The 16,088-nt window shown below is 42.6% G+C and overlaps 3 protein-coding genes, 1 long non-coding RNA gene and 3 other non-coding genes across 8 annotated transcripts; 6 read left to right on the forward strand and 1 right to left on the reverse strand.

The window, feature by feature from the left end:
• The first annotated feature begins 62 nt into the window (after positions 1-62).
• Positions 63-1,067, forward strand: LOC111596660. Of its 2 annotated transcripts, none has more exons than XR_002751261.2 (3): positions 63-327; positions 513-573; positions 1,004-1,067. It is a non-coding gene; the product is annotated as an uncharacterized LOC111596660 (long non-coding RNA). The 2 variants fall into 2 exon arrangements; XR_003944228.1 differs by lacking the exon at positions 1,004-1,067 and adding an exon at positions 748-768 and having other exon boundaries at positions 64-327.
• Positions 361-447, forward strand: LOC111596669. Its single transcript, XR_002751263.2, has one exon. It is a non-coding gene; the product is annotated as a small nucleolar RNA Me18S-Um1356 (small nucleolar RNA).
• On the forward strand, positions 603-686 carry LOC115483742. The gene has a single exon (XR_003944594.1). It is a non-coding gene; the product is annotated as a small nucleolar RNA Me18S-Um1356 (small nucleolar RNA).
• Positions 852-937, forward strand: LOC111596668. Its single transcript, XR_002751262.2, has one exon. It is a non-coding gene; the product is annotated as a small nucleolar RNA Me18S-Um1356 (small nucleolar RNA).
• Positions 1,068-1,148: 81 nt separating the features above from the next.
• Positions 1,149-5,991, reverse strand: LOC111596666 (protein artichoke). The gene is made up of 4 exons (XM_023310973.2): positions 5,857-5,991; positions 3,298-5,797; positions 3,119-3,242; positions 1,149-3,055 (listed from the first exon to the last, which is right to left on the reverse strand). The coding sequence occupies exons 1-4, from the start codon at positions 5,982-5,984 to the stop codon at positions 1,149-1,151; spliced, it is 4,659 nt and encodes a 1,552-aa protein (XP_023166741.2). The 5' UTR covers positions 5,985-5,991.
• Positions 5,992-7,693: 1,702 nt separating this feature from the next.
• On the forward strand, positions 7,694-9,205 carry LOC111605708 (lipase 3). Its single transcript, XM_023324394.2, has 2 exons — positions 7,694-8,560; positions 8,624-9,205. The coding sequence occupies exons 1-2, from the start codon at positions 7,742-7,744 to the stop codon at positions 9,008-9,010; spliced, it is 1,206 nt and encodes a 401-aa protein (XP_023180162.2). The 5' UTR covers positions 7,694-7,741; the 3' UTR covers positions 9,011-9,205.
• Positions 9,206-13,683: 4,478 nt separating this feature from the next.
• Positions 13,684-15,545, forward strand: LOC111605714 (L-threonine 3-dehydrogenase, mitochondrial). Its single transcript, XM_023324399.2, has 6 exons — positions 13,684-13,890; positions 13,970-14,219; positions 14,282-14,408; positions 14,483-14,630; positions 14,920-15,025; positions 15,083-15,545. Exons 1-6 carry the CDS (start codon positions 13,770-13,772, stop codon positions 15,402-15,404), a joined length of 1,074 nt encoding a protein of 357 aa, XP_023180167.2. The 5' UTR covers positions 13,684-13,769; the 3' UTR covers positions 15,405-15,545.
• Positions 15,546-16,088: the final 543 nt, after the last annotated feature.

The raw sequence follows: 16,088 nt of genomic DNA on the forward strand, positions 1-16,088 counted from the left end.
TATTCTTAACAAATTGATATGGTAACACTACGCGCGGTCTCAACAAAATAAAATATCTGGCAGCATCGCTCTTTTCTTTCAATCTTTTCGTTAAGGGTGACGACGTGTGGCGCTGCTTTTAATTATTCAATTAAATAAAATCGAATTGCTTGTTAAAATATTTAAGAGAAATGCTTTGGAAGAACCGCATAACCGTTAATTGGCTGCATTATAAAAAAGCCGGCCTGTTGGACTTTGGCGATTGAACAGCGGTCTCTGCTTGGACCACGTGGTCTTTGTATTTTGCCTGGAACTTTTAAATTCTCAATTTGAGAAATGTTGCACGAGGTATGTTTACTACTAATTCTGGAATTGTTTTAAATAAAGTGCAATGATGATAACTTCATAACCCAAGCAGAGCAATTATGTTGAAATCTATTTAACATGCATCACCATCTGAGAACAATTTGCCTTTAAGACAAAGCCTTATTTTATTGTCCATATTTATAACAGTACTCTTTATTTAATTTTAGGTGCACGTGGAAGTGAAGTGGACTTCTACATATGGATATAACACATAGCCTATATGAGAAAGTAAGGATAATACATAATTTTGTAGTTTTTCATATCTCCTGATGATATCTTCATACCAACTCAGAGAAATTATGTTGAAATCTATTTAACATGCATCACCATCTGATTATAACACACGAAACTCTAAACTATTTTTCGAAGATCATGTAATTAATTTATGTACATTTTTTTTAGACTTATGTGTACACCTAATCGTCCGAACAGGAGCTGGAAGTTGGTTGGTATCCCAGTCTCTGCTGAAAAGTAAGCCAAGTTCGATCTATTATCAACCCCTCCACATATTGTTTACTGATGATATCTTCATACCAACTCAGAGAAATTATGTTGAAATCTATTTAACATGCATCACCATCTGATTTTTATACAAAATGATGTATTTCTCTCAATTTGAATACATTAAACTAATTTTTTATAATTTACATATTTTCAGGTACAGGCCTAATTGACTCAGCGAATGTTCGTGAATTTAATGTTTTATTTAAATATACAACATAGATTAATATACATATCAATTGTAAAAATAAACTTATAAAACAACTTAAACAACTGTTTAACACTGCCAACAACGTTCCTCATCAACGACTACCCAGCAAGAGGAACACAAGTAGGATTAAATATCGGTTGCCTGGCTGACTCCAGCTGCTGCATCCATTGAGTTCCGGCAGGACATTGCCATAAAGCACCTCCTTGTTGGCTGGCGTATTCACCGCTGTAGCATGATCAGTAAAATCTCGTTTCTTCTTGAAGCTCTCATAGTACCAGTCCATGCCATCCTTACGCTCCACTGGCTCCGCGACTTGCGACAGATCCGGCAGTATATCCGTACGCTTTTGTGCCTGTCTAATCACCTGCTGCTCGCTGGCAAAGCTCTCATTGTCCGCACTGGGCGTTGTGCGCTGATACTCCTCAGCCGTGGGCTGTGCCAATTGTTGCTGCTGCTGCTGCTGATGTGAGGTGTACACCTTGGTGATAGTGGAACGTCCGCCTGGTGTACGCACACCAGCTGCTCCAGCTCCTCGCGCAGGCGCAGCTGTCACCTGCTCGCTGCTGGGCGTAGCCTTATAATCAGTGATCGCTTCTGTTGTGGTCGTAACCCATGAGTGACTTTTGATTTGTGCCACGTGCTCTTCCGGTGGCGGTATCAATAATATGGTCTCTGCTGTTGTTGGCTGATAGAGCTTTGGTGGACGCAGCAACGTTACGGACTGCGCCTCCAGATCCTCATCATCGTACTGCGAGTCCTCCATTTGTTGCTCACTGGAAGCGCTGGTCATGGGAGCCTCTGTTGTAGAACTACTTGTTGTTGTTGTTGTAGTTGTTGCGGCTGTTGATGTGGTTCGGGCAGTTGTCATGGGTCTGGTGCTCTTGACGATTGGCATCTGGGTGGTTATGTCGGGTGTCATTTCGGTGACTTCATAGGTGGCCGTTTCGCTACTGTCGACGCCGCTCGTAGGCTTGGGTCTGGGCTGCACCTGGTCCTGTTGCACGGCAATGGGCACAAAATGCCGCTCCATGTGTGGCTTGCTCGTGACATTCACCTGCTCCACCAGGCCGCGTCGCTGCTGGGGATCATGCACTGGCGTGAAACCGCCAACATGTGCCGGCACAATGGGTCGAAAGCCGCCGCGCTCAATGCTCGACGGCTCGCGAAAGGTGGTGCGAAAGACGCCCGTTGTGGTGGATGCACCACTTTCATTGCTAAGAGCTTCCTCCCCCGAGTTGGTGGTCACCTCCGATTCGCCATAGCGATTCCTTGCGTTCGCCACGTTCGGTTGATGCTGCTGCTGCTGCTGCTGTTCCCGCAGATACTTCTCGAACTCTGCGCTGTTCGGCTGATACATGCGCGTCTTGCCACGCCCACTGGGCAAATTAATATGCGCCATGCGATGCGTGGCTGGCATCGGATCATCCTGATCCGTGCGCTGCTTCCGTCCGCGCTCCCCAAAGCCAAAGAAGCGGCCCAAGCTCAAGCTGGGTATCGGATAGCCAAAGAAGGTGAAGGGAGACCCAGCGCCTGCCGCCGGCTGTGGACGCCTATTAAAGTACTTGGTATGCAGCAAAGTATTGTTGAGATCTATATTGGGATTTGCCGATGACGTGGGCTTGGGCCGCTGTGAGCTGCTGACCACCGCGTTGCTCGAATCCGGCACATCCGTGGAGTCCACATACTGCTCGTAAAAGTATTCGCTCTCCCCTACCATCGGTCGTTCGTTAAACGCATCGCAGTCGTCATTGAAATCCTCGGGCAGATCACGCTGGAACACATCGCCGTGCTCGTTGAGCAGCGGCAGGTGATTGCCCTCGCTGCGCTCGTTGTTGTCACCGCCATTGTAGAGCTCCAGGCCAGCGCAGAGACTGCGCTCCATGCGAGCAACGCGCAGCAGGCGACCGTCCTTGCATTTTGGACCCGGGTAGGGGAAGTTTGTCTCCTGCAGCCAGACGGAGAGCCACTGCATCTCACAATTGCAGTCAATGGGATTACCTAGGTGATGGGCACATTACCAGTGTGAGAGATCTAGTCTAAAACTTAGTCCTAGTCGCTTACCATCCACATCGAGTATGGCAATGTTGCCCCTCAAGTTCCTAAAGGTGCGCTCCTTGATAGTTCTCAGCTGGTTGTTGCGCATGGATAAGACACGCAGCCTGGGCATAGTCTCGAATGGAGAGCCCTGGAATGTGGCTAGTTGAGTACATGTCAAGAGAAACCCACTCATGTAGACCCACCTGTATTCTGCATATCTGATTGTTGTCCATCTTCAGCTCGACCAGCCAGTTGAGTGCTTTGAGTGGCATTGTGGAGACCATCTTGACGCCATTGGTGGATAGGTCCAATACCTCCAGGTTGCGCATGCTGCGTAGTCCAATGTTTTCCATGTTGCGAAAGTGGTTGTTGGACAAGTTGAGGAAGACCAGCGAGTTGGCATGATGGAAGCTCTCTGGCGAGATGTATCTCAATTTGTTGTATTGGAAATGGGAGGCCAACAGGGAGGGTAGTTCCTCGAACACGTGATCCTTCAGCTCGATCAGCTTATTGTCAGCCAGCACAAACTCCTGCAGCTCCGGCAGACTCTTGAGCGCGCCTGGCTGCACGCTGCCAATCTCGTTGCTGCTCAGGTCCAGATACTGCAGCTTGGGCAGATTTCGGAATGTGCCCTGCTGCAGCTCCACGATGAGATTGTTGGACAAGCGAATCTCCACGACATTGCGCCAGGCATTGACCACATCCGCATGCACGCGTGCGATCTGATTGTAGCTGAGATCCACATCGCGCAGACTGTGCAGATTGCCCAGGCCCACTGAGATGTCGAGCAGCGCATTGCCAGACAGATCCAGGTACTCGAGCGAGCGTTGATTGTCGAAGGCGGTGGGTGAAATGGTGCGTATGAGATTGCGGGACAAGTCCAGCTGCTCCAGGCGGCTGTTGTTCGAGAAGAAGTTGTCCGTTATGGACTCCAGCTTGTTGGACTGCAGATTGAGATTGCGTAGCTCCGCCAGTGGAAGCAGCGCACGCTCATCCGCCTGGCCCAACTGATTGTCCTGCAAGTGCAGCAGCTCCAGCCGCTGGATGCCTATGAACGAGGTATCCTCCAGCAGACGCAGCTGATTCTGTGCCAGACTCAACACGCGCAGCTCTGGTGCCGCCTGGAAGCCATGCCGTGCCAGCTGCTCAATGTGATTCTGGCTGAGATCCAACATGCGCAGATTGGGCAGCTGCAGCGATTTGCTGCCCGCTGCAGGCAAAGCTGAGATGCGATTGCCACGCAGCGAGATGCGTTCCACAATCTGTGGCAGACCTGGAATCACAGCAGTCAACTGATTGTAGCTGGCGTCCACCTCGAAGAGGCGCTCCAAGTGCATGAAGGTGCCCGGATATATGTGGCTCAGCTCGTTGGAGGAGATGTTCAGCGTTTCCAACAGACCATTGTGCCGAAAGCTGTTGGCAGCCAGATCGCTCAGGCCGTTCTCGCTGAGATCGAGGCGACGCAGTGAAGGCAAGCCGGCCAACAGCTGTGCGTCCACGCGCACAAACTGATTCTGAGCCAGGTCCAAGCCCTTCAGACCAGGCAGATTCCAAAACGGCAAAGGCAGATCCGAGCTGAGGCTGTTGTTGCGCATGCGCAGCTCCCGGAGAGCGGGCATGGCCATCAGAGCATCGCGTTCGATCGAGCGCAGTTGATTGTTATTCAGATGCAGTTGCTCCAGTGTGCCATGACCGCGTAAAGCTCCATAGGGCAGCTCGCTCAACAGATTGCCGCTCATGTCCAGGAAACGCAGCGTGGGCAAAGCATCGAGCAGCGCTCGCAGCGCCTCCACATGGCCAATCTCATTGTTGTAGATGTGCACAGCCTCCACGCCGCTGCCAGAGGCTTGCAGCAGCGACTCCGGATGTATGCGACGTATCAGATTGTTGTGCAAATGAATCGTCTTCAGCTGTGGAGTGCGCAGGAAGGCGCCGTACTGCAGCTCCGTGATGCGATTGTCGTTGAGATGCAGCTCGGAGAGATTTGGCAAGTCCACGAAGGAGCCATCTTCAATGACATTTATGATATTGTGATCCAGGCGCAGCTTCTTCAAGTGCTCCAAGTCCTTGACAATGCGTCCAATCATGCCCACATCGCTGATTTGATTATACGACAGCTTCAGGCTGACCAAGTTGGGCAGTCGCGCCAAGGCGCGCAGGTGAATCCAGTTAAGTCCGTTCCGACTGAGATCCAGGCTCTTCAGGGAAATCAAACCATCGAAAAGACCAGCCTCCAGGCGCGTTAGGCCTGGTCCACCTGTGATGTGAATATGCTGCAGCTTGGGCAGATGCCGGAAGCTATGCGGCTGCAGCTCTGTCAGCGATCCACTTTGGACACTCACATAGGTCAGGCTAAGGAGACCCGAGAAGTCGGGCAGATGCTTCAGCTCGTCGCTCTGTATGGTTATGGCCAGCATATTGATCATGCCGTTCAAGCTCTCGGCAGGTATGCTGCGCAGCTGTGGCTCCACTATGAAGATCTCCACCAAGCTGTTCTCCAGCTCGTTCAGCCAGCCGTTGGAGACGCGCTCGATGCTATTGTAGCGCAGCATCAGCCGCACAATCTGCAGATTGCCAAAGAAGCGACCCGGCAGCGCGGGCAGCTGATTGTTCTCCAGCACCAGCTCATCAATTTGGGTCTTGATGTTGCGCTCCACGGCCTTCAGGCCATCCATTATCTGTGGCAAATTGCTGTGCGAGCACCTGGACAAACAGACGCTTAGCACGAAGTTGAGGTGACTCCTTCATCTGAATTCACTTACCATATCTGTATCTCCTTGCCACGCAGCGAACAGCGACAGGGCAGTATCGCCTCGGACGGTGGACAGCTATCAGCACGCACTAGTCCTGTCCAGCCGGCATAGAACAGTAGAATCGGCAGTAAAAGCATCCTTCAAATTATGGGTACAGCTTGGCCTGACTGGCTCATAGCTTGAGGGCCATCAAAAGAAACTGTAGTTAGAATAAGACAAGTCTGCCATGGGCGTAGTATTTTAATGAAATGGGTAGAACGAAGGGTTCTTGAACCTAACAATTAGAGACTTAGACTAGCCAAGTAGTTGATTGGCTAACTTCCTTATTAGCCATTAGAAGCAGCAGGTATATAAAACAAAATAATGAAAACTCAGACTAAGGTTTGAGCTTAGCCGAAGACATTTTTTATGACATTTAAAAATATTTTAAAAAATAGCCAAAAAAAATAAAAAAATCCTCTTTGATATTTTTAAATTTTTACAACAAATTTTAAAATATTATTTGAAAATTTGTAAAATATTTTATATAATATATTTTTTATATAATTGTGGTAAATATTTTTTTGTTTTATATTTTCGAATTTTTTTAGTTAATTTTTTTTATATAATAAAATATTTTAATAACTACAAATTTCGCGAACTATTTATAAATGAACTATTTATATTTATATTATATTTATATTTTTACGACATTTAAAAATATTTTTAAAAATAGCAAAAAAATAAAAAAAATCCTCTTTGATATTTTTGAATTTCTTCAAATAATTTTAAAATATTATTTGATAATTATTAAAATATTTTATATAATTGTGGTAAATATTTTTTTGTTTTATATTTTCGAATTTTTTTAGTTCATTTTTTTTTGTATAATAAAATATTTTAATAACTACAAATTTCGCGAACTATTTATAAATGAACTATTTATATTTATATTATATTTATATTTTTACGACATTTAAAAATATTTTTAAAAATAGCAAAAAAATAAAAAAAATCCTCTCTGATATTTTTGAATTTCTTCAAATAATTTTAAAATATTATTTGATAATTTTTAAAATATTTTATATAATTGTGGTAAATATTTTTTTGTTTTATATTTTCGAATTTTTTTAGTCAATTTTTTTTTATACAATAAAATATTTTAATAACTACAAATTTCGCGAACTATTTATAAATGAACTATTTATAAATAAGGCATTACTCTATAGTAATAGTTAAATATAGTAAATTCTATTATATATTTTGTTATCTATTATATATTATATATTATATATTATATATTATATATTATATATTACATATATATTAGAACCCATACACATCTATTATATTAGCAAATCTAAATTATCTAATCAAAACTCGGAAATCTACATTATAACAGCATAGCTAGATAGATAGACGGATTAAGCTGTCTGCTGTCTGGCATGCTAAAGTATTACTAATAATTTGATAATGTTCATTCATAGTAATCTTAAGCAAAAATGTAAACACCTGCTGGTACTTGTAGCTTAACTCTGTTCCCCTGAAACAATATCAGCGACATAAAATAAGGATTTTCATAGTATTTTAAAACTTGTTGATCATAAATCAATTGGAAGGGGTACATAAATTATTAGCTCGTTGCTAAAAATAATTAATAGATCGTAAGACCTGCCCCCAGCCAAGGGAAATATTCCAGCAGAATGCAAGTCCTAAATAAACGTTAACATAATCTACAGCTATCTATAACTCAGGCATTATCAACTGTGAGGTAAATCAAATGAATTTGAATTGATAAGTTGAGTGGAGAGTCTCGCTCTCCCTCTCTCTACCCCTCTCGCTCTGTTCGTGGCTATATAAGGGACCCGCTCAGCTGTTGCAGTCAGAGTCCAAGAGGTTCCTTCTGGAGTCGACAATGCGCGTTTTGATCTACCTGTTGCCAGTGCTGCTGGCTTTAAGCCAGGCACACGCTGATCCCAAATTGAGTCTGCGCGACATATTCACGTCGGATGAGCGTATACGCTCCCATGGCTATCCGGCTGAGGTTCATGAGGTGGTCACCAAGGATGGCTACGTGCTGAAACTCTTTCGCATTCCCTACTCCCACAAGCTGAACAACGAGAATGAGAAGCGTCCACCTGTGCTGCTGCAGCATGGCCTATTCAGCAACTCGGACTGCTTTCTTTGCTCGGGACCGGACAACTCATTGGCCTATTTGCTGGCCGATGCCGGCTACGATGTCTGGCTGGGCAACGCTCGTGGCAACATCTACTCGCGTGCCAATAAGCTGATCTCGCTGAAGCACCCCAAGTTCTGGCACTTCGACTGGCATGAGATTGGCACAATCGATATTGCTGCCATGATTGACTACATTCTGGATGAGACGCAGTACGAGCAGCTGCACTATGCGGGTCACTCGCAGGGCACAACGGTTTATTTGGTCCTTCTGTCCGAGCGCCCGGAGTACAATGCCAAGATAAAGTCGGGCCATCTGTTGGCCCCGTGCGCATTCTTTGATCACGGCAGGTCAGCGGTGTTTAGATGGTTCGGCCCACTGGTGGGCACACCTGGTACTGTTTGGAATCAGTTGCTGGTGGACACTGAGCTGATACCGTATAACAATCTGGTCAATCGCCTGGCAGACAACAGCTGCGGCAGCGGCAGTCCCTACGAGTCCATCTGCAAGAATGGATTCCTGATGTTCGCCAACGGCGGCTATGAGAATATCAATCTGGTAAATGCCTACGATTCCCAAATATTCCTAATATATATTCAATGAATCGATTTCGCTCTACAGACTTCCGCGCAGCTCTTGATTGAAACGCATCCAGCGGGCTCTTCGAGCAATCAGGGCATTCACTATCTGCAGCTGGCATCTTCGCATGAGTTCCGCCAGTACGACTGGGGCACCAAGAAGAATCGCGAGATCTATGGTCAGGATCTGCCGCCAGATTATGATCTAAGCAAAGTTACGGCCAAGACGCATTCCTATTCCAGTCAAAACGATGCGCTGTGTGGTCCACAGGACGTCGACACCTTGGTCGCCGAGCTGATCCATCTGACTGAGGATCATCGTGTGCCGCTCGAGAGCTTCAATCACCTGGACTTCATTGTGGCCAGAAATATGAAGGAATTGGTCAATGATTTGGTTGTTGACCGCATCAATGGCTACGAAGGCCGCTAATGGATCTATTGAACTGTAATTGATCTATATATTACTGTTAGGCGTGACATAAAGAACCAAAAATACCCCAAGCTAATTTATAGCTTAAACTTATTGGGGTTCTTCTTAGATAAGATTAGAATGATAACAAATTCAATCAATTCGTCGCATGACTGCTACTTAAGCTCCTACAATCTAAGCCTATATATTATAAGTCCAAGTCGTTAGCTAATTTTTAAATGTTAATTAAAGGACATTTCATATACTCGAAAATCTGCTTCAAATCTCGCTGCAAGCTTGGATGAATCTCTTTGGCTCGATAGGAAGTCTAGCGACGTCTTGTGCAAGAGCCTAAAAGAGTTCATGAAACAAAGCTCTTAACATGCATATCTAAAATCCAGGGCTACCTGCTGACTGTCAGGTGTACCTATGTCTAGCCATAGACACTATGCAGCTGCGCAACTCCAACCAACAACAAAAAAAAAGAAACTTTTTTGCGCCGAGAAGCGTAACATGGCTTTTCAACAAAATTTTGTAATCATTTAACAAGAGAAACAAAAAAAAAAAACAGTAGAAAAATAGAAGTTGTGGCTAAGGCAAGGCGTGAAACGGTCTGAAGAGCTGCTGCTGCTGCCACTCCACAGAGTCGCTCTATACGCATGCGCGCCGAGTTTACATCAAACGAACCTTGAAATTATTGTCGTTTTCATCATTGTCTGTAATTTCTTTGGCTTCCAGCTGCTGTTCAGCTCTAAGAGCTGGCTGAGCTTCGTATACCTGGGAGCTGCTGTATCTGCTGCTATATGGATCTATGCCTGCCGCAACTAAGTGTGACTTGAAGGTCTGTTTGTAGCTCCAACTGGAGCCAGCTGCGGCGACAGTTTCACCATTTGCGTGTACTTTTCTTACTTTGCTCTGATTTCTTTTGAGTCTCTCCTAATTAAATAACGGTTAGTTCTTTGAATTTGCCTGTAGAGTAAAACTGTGTTTTGTGTGGAATGCAGCCAAGATTTGCGAAGTGAGATAAGAAACATGGAACATTTCATTTAACTGTAAGCTCAGTAAAATTTCAGAACAAAATCCCTTTTAAATGACATATTTATGCGCCATCCATTGGCAGCAGGAGAAACTACAGTCTTAGCTAGTTAGGCATTGATAATTTGCAAAGCGCCATCTAGCGTCAGTTTGCAAATCACAACAGGCAAAGGAGTTTTGTCATTACATTTTAGTGTTTCCAATTAGCTTACTCCAATAAGAGCGTATCCAATAAATCCGCGTTTTTTTCTTTTATTTTGTTAACATTTAATTTATTTAAATACTTTAAAAATATTTGGTAGCCTTTGGTAGCGTTCACATAAGCACAAATTTCTTTTCCTCTCTTAATTTACGCTTTACTTTCAAGCGCACTTTTGCTTTTATTATAAAAATTAAGTAATTTAATTAAAGATGCACTAAAGCTTCGACGTTTATTTTTGAGGAGCCAACTAGCCGAACCGTCTCGTTTGGAATGCGCGTTAAAACTGTTTTCAAAACGTTATGCGAAGCCAACGGATTACTCAAGATTTCTACAAACGTTTTTTTTTTGTTATTTTTATGTTTTGTTTTGAGCGTTCAACATTAGCTGGAATGCGGGGGAGTAGCGCCAAGAAGCGAATGCTTCCTGCCTGTGCAATATCGGAGCACATTTGGCGCCACACTTGGCTGATTCTCACTCACACACGACAGTTAACTTGGCTCACAGCGTTTGTGGATCGTATGTGGAACTTGGTTGATACCTGAACTGTGACCAGGCTACAGGGGTCGAAGCTGTCTGGTCATGCTGCTGTCGGTGCGAGGTTGTTTATGCTCAAGATGATATTGAAATTGCAAGTGAAATTAACAAATTAACTTAACAAATTACTAGTCGAGCAGTGAAGGCCAGCAAAAATTGTCGACTTTAGGCAGAAATTTGGCATTGTGTGGGCCAAATGAGTTGGGATATTATTCGAAGAGTTTCTGCCTGAGAAAACTGCTTGAAAACGAAATATTTAATAAGTGCAGAGCTACAAAATGAAGTTTTTTTAAATTTAGAAAAATAATTTTGGATAAAAGTTAAAAAGTTTTGCTGAAAGTAGGAATATTGAAAACTGAAAACGGATTTCTATTATTTATGTGACTGCGCACTCTCTCAAGCTTTTACTACAAGCTATACAATTAACTCTTAATGAAAATAATTATTGGTTATAAGCGACAGTTAGGAAAACCAAAGAAAAATGTGATTCAAATACTTTTATATAATATTTTATTAAATTGCTTAGACTGATGTGCTGCTAAAGTAAGTAATATATATTTTTTATAAATATATTTGACAAACCAAAATTTCAAGTCAACTAATTGGCTCGAAATTTAACTTCTTTTCAGACCTGTTTCTCATTTCACTTTCATTTGTGGGCGTTTGTCGTTCATTTCCTTGCCCGATATCTCACGCTATCTTCAGGGGCTCTTTATGCTCGGCTCACTTTTGCTAAATTCAATTAAAGGCCTCATAAAGCGCTTGATTCACATGTTTTAGTTTCCATTTGTTGTTGTTGCAGCTGCTGTTGCTGTAAAGTCATCATTATTGTTGTCTCTTTATGTTGGTTACATAAAAATCTGGCTCCAGTTGTGGCATCGCTTGGCTGCCCAAGTTGTCTGGAATGTGTATGCCACACAACACTTCCCCAATATGTGGCACCATTAAACAATGTATTTTTTTTTTCAAATATTTATACGAAATATATCCAATTATATATAGCAGCTGTCTGTCCACTCAGTTAGTTGTAGTTCTCAAAGAGGGAAAGCGTACGCCCAAGTATTTATAGTCTCTACATAGAATTTACGTATTTTTCACATTTCCCAAGTGCAAAACGCAACTACGTCAACTATTGTCAAGGCTAAAAAACGAAACGATCTATAATTGTATTGCTCATACGCACCCTGTACGCTCGTTGGAATGTTTTGTAAATTTTCATTCCGTGTGCTGATAACCCTTGTGAAAAACAATTTGCATTATGTGCTATAAAATTAGTGCAAGTTCAATGCATTATCTGATAACGTAGCACGAGTTTTCTTTATAATGTAGCGCAAACAAGTGGGCAGATTCCATTAAGAGGCCCTTGCCCTAGCACTCAATTAAATTCATTTAAATTCTCGATGCCCTTTACGCATTTATTTATTTCTGTTTTCAAGGTTAATTTAATTTAGTGAACAGCAACTGAGCTGTGAAAAGCATTTAGAAAGTACTGCCCAACAGAGACTGATGTAACAGAAGGGCGTTAAGCATTATAGTAGCAGAAGTGTAAAAGGAGTAAAGCCTGTAATAGTAGTAGAATATTTAATTGAATTAAAAATATCTAAAAATGCATAAAAATATATATAATATTTAAGTAGTCTAAATAGAAATAGTAGTAAAACGTAGTATATATTAAAAAGTAGTAAATAGTATAATTGCAAAATAGTAGTAAAAACAATATAAGTAGTATAACGTAGAATAGTAGTAGATAATATATAGTATAGTAGTATATAGTATATAGTATAGTAGTATATAGTATATAGTATAGTAGTATATAGTATATAGTATAGTAGTATATAGTATATAGTATAGTAGTATATAGTATATAGTATAGTAGTATATAGTATATAGTATAGTAGTATATAGTATATAGTATAGTAGTATATAGTATATAGTATAGTAGTATATAGTATATAGTATAGTAGTATATAGTATATAGTATAGTAGTATATAGTATATAGTATAGTAGTATATAGTATATAGTATAGTAGTATATAGTATATAGTATAGTAGTATATAGTATATAGTATATAGTATAATAGTAGTGAAAAATAGTATGCTAGTAGTGAAAAGTAGAATAGTAATAAAAAGCATAATAGTTTAAAATAGTTATTAGTAGTAGTAGAAAGTGCACGAATAGTAAAAAGTGCAGCAGAAGAAGCTATTACACCAGCTAAATCTAAGCATTTCTATAGCATTTAGATAAAAGTTCACAAAGGCAGTGGCGTAGCATGATATCTGAAGACGTATATTTTTTAGCAGTAGAACTATATAGTAGTAAAACATGTAATAGTAGTAGAACTATAAAACATCTATGCAACGCTGCAGATACACTTTTTAGCAAGAATTTATAAATGTATATATAATTTGACATTCTAAATCATATGCTGTCTATGCTGTCATACATCATATGTGAAGCACCCTGTATAAATATGCTTTCATATATTATTTTTTTTTTTTTGCATAACCGACTGACGAAATAGCGACATAGACCTGCCTCCCAAAAGGAAACCTGCGCAGCTAAACTATGTTTAATGTTGTTGTTGTTGTTGTTATTGTCTTTCCTTTGGTTGTTGTTGTTGTTGCTGTTGCCGTTGCTATTGTCAATTGGCGGGCCTCCTCTCGGTGGCGCGCTGCTTTCGCTTTTATTGAATTATAAATGGCAAAAGCGAGCAAATCTTTTGCCATGGTGACAGCAACAACTATAGCGTCTCATAATGAATCAAAAAAATGGGGAAAAAAAACGCGAAAATTGAGCGTTTGCCAAGTGTCGACAACGGGCGAATGGAAATCCGAATGCTCACCCGATTTATGCGCGAATAGGCGAGTATATAGTGAATTATATTCGATGCTCGACGTTCGTAAAAATGATTTGCTAAGTTTTAAAATCAGTTGAAAATTGTAACTCGCTGCGTTGCGGCGCGTCTGGTTCCAGTGTCGCTCGTAGCCCAATCCTTTTCGTAGTTCAGCATGTGGCGCAAGTGCCTCAGCAGCCTGGTGGCCACTCAGCGGCAGATGCAGCCGTTGCAGAAGCTGCGTCTCATGCACCAGCGTGTGCCAGCCAGCAGACCGCCGAAAATTCTAATCACCGGTTAGTTAAGAGAACACGTGCACAATTCAATTTGAATAGACCTCAAGGCTAATTTCACGTGTGCTTCCCTCGGCTCCAGGTGGTCTCGGCCAGCTGGGCATTGAGTGCGCCAAGCTGCTGCGCTCGCAGTACGGCAGCGAGAACGTCATACTCTCGGACATCATCAAGCCCAGCCAGGCTGTGCTGGAGAATGGACCCTATATCTTTGCCGATATACTGGATTTCAAGGGTCTGCAGAAGATTGTCGTAAATCAGCGCATCGATTGGCTCATTCACTTCTCGGCGCTGCTCAGCGCCGTGGGCGAACAGAATGTGCCACTAGCTGTGAGGTAGGTGCCCCAGTAGTCCCGTCCAGCCGCGAGCATTACCTAACCTTACCCAACCGCTTCAGGGTCAACATTGAGGGCGTGCACAATGTTATCGAGCTGGCGAAACAGTATAAGCTGCGCATCTTTGTGCCCAGCACCATTGGCGCCTTCGGTCCCGATAGTCCCCGCAATCCCACACCGAACATCACAGTGAGTGCTGTAGCGCTGCTCTCGTTTCGGTTTGTTCGATATTCAAATTGGGTCTCGTTGCCGTTCTCTTGCAGATACAAAGGCCGCGCACTATTTACGGCGTTTCCAAGGTGCATGCCGAGCTCATTGGCGAATATTATTATCATAAGTTCGGCTTGGATTTCAGATGTCTGCGCTTCCCGGGCGTCATTTCCAGCGATCCACCAGGCGGCGGCACGACGGGTGAGTCCACATCGGACCAAGATCATAGACCATAGAGAGACACAGAGTACTAAATGGATTTAATGATATCATTTTCTCTTTATTGTAATCAAAGCAGCATGACAGAGTGCATATTGTTATTATTGAATTACCGCAGTTAGTGAATGAAAATGGTTTCTAGGCAATGCTATGATAATTCGATAATAAGACTAGATCTTTAGTTGAATCTATAACATTAAAATTGGATCGGCACTTTTCATAAAATGTGCTCTTAAGTGCTAACCTAACCTCACTTTTACTCTGCTTGCAGATTACGCAGTTGCCGTCTTCCATGAGGCGTTGCGGCATGGCAAATACACCTGCTACCTGAGGCCAGACACACGTCTGCCCATGATGTACATTGAGGATTGTCTGCGGTAAGTGTAGATCTAAAACTTTTCTTATTATCCTCAGTCCTTATTTGTCCTTCACAGCGCTCTGCTCGAGTTCATGCGTGCGCCCAACGAACAGCTGAAGCGACGCGTCTACAATGTCACGGCCATGTCCTTTACGCCCGAGGAGCTGGTGGATAAGCTGAGCAAGCACGTGCCCCATTTGCACGTGACCTACAAGCCGGACAGCCGGCAGTCCATAGCCGATTCCTGGCCGCAGGTGTTCGACGATTCGGATGCGCGTCGCGACTGGCACTGGCAGCACAAGTACGACTTGAACAATCTGGTCGACTTCATGGTCAAGGACGTGCAGGAGAACTACATCAATGTGGACAACGGAGAGCGTCAAACGCTTACGATTTAAGAGCAGCATCTGCAACTACATAGTATTCCACGCAATCAAATCAGATTCTAATGGCATTTAAAAGCATTTCAATGTACAATTTGTTCAATTCATTATCTACACAATGGCAAAATATAGATGATATACACCATGACTTTGGTATACGAACTGACTGCGGTCACAATCTATTGAAAATAAAAGCTTAAGATTTCGAATCAGTTGGGGGAAGTACACGTTGAAAGGGAAGAATAAAGTAAGAATAATTTTGATAGCTGTCTCAGTTACAGGTACAATCATGAATGAAATGTTAAAAGTCGCGAAACCAAGTCTTCAGCTGAAGCTCTGCCGAGTGACCACCTAAACCCTTTCAATTTTTTGGTGCCGCAAGTGCCCAACTTGAAATGATCGCTAAGAAAAAGCGATGAGTTATCGAAAAAAAATATAATAAACTCGAACTACGTATTGTATACAGGAATATACATACATATACATATATACAATGCTTTAGTGGCTTTTGAGGCGGACGTACATGGCTATATGGACTCACATTGTCAGCCTGCTTAGTAATATATATAATGATCTGCCATGCCTACTTCCACCTGTTACCTACATTGCCACAAAACTAGCTTATAGAAGGTAACTCAAATACATAGAAAATATTCAGATTTCATTTTGATATTCAACCAGAAAATACAGACTTAAATG

This window comes from Drosophila hydei, unplaced genomic scaffold (genome assembly GCF_003285905.1).
Source record: "Drosophila hydei strain 15085-1641.00,03,60 unplaced genomic scaffold, DhydRS2 tig00000001-arrow-pilon, whole genome shotgun sequence".
NCBI classification, from domain to species: Eukaryota; Metazoa; Arthropoda; class Insecta; order Diptera; family Drosophilidae; genus Drosophila; species Drosophila hydei.

Excerpts from the sequence above, each read along its gene's own strand:
- LOC111596666 (XM_023310973.2), bottom strand. The coding sequence starts at position 5,984 with ATGCTTTTACTGCCGATTCTACTGTTCTATGCCGGCTGGACAGGACTA. Across the intron at positions 5,798-5,856 it reads GGCAAGGAGATACAGATATG|GTGCTCGCACAGCAATTTGC; the intron begins GTAAGTGAATTC and ends CTGTTTGTCCAG. Across the intron at positions 3,056-3,118 it reads TGCCATACTCGATGTGGATG|GTAATCCCATTGACTGCAAT; the intron begins GTAAGCGACTAG and ends CCCATCACCTAG.
- LOC111605708 (XM_023324394.2), top strand. The coding sequence starts at position 7,742 with ATGCGCGTTTTGATCTACCTGTTGCCAGTGCTGCTGGCTTTAAGCCAG. Across the intron at positions 8,561-8,623 it reads GCTATGAGAATATCAATCTG|ACTTCCGCGCAGCTCTTGAT; the intron begins GTAAATGCCTAC and ends TTCGCTCTACAG.
- LOC111605714 (XM_023324399.2), top strand. The coding sequence starts at position 13,770 with ATGTGGCGCAAGTGCCTCAGCAGCCTGGTGGCCACTCAGCGGCAGATG. Across the intron at positions 14,220-14,281 it reads AATGTGCCACTAGCTGTGAG|GGTCAACATTGAGGGCGTGC; the intron begins GTAGGTGCCCCA and ends CAACCGCTTCAG. Across the intron at positions 14,409-14,482 it reads ATCCCACACCGAACATCACA|ATACAAAGGCCGCGCACTAT; the intron begins GTGAGTGCTGTA and ends GTTCTCTTGCAG.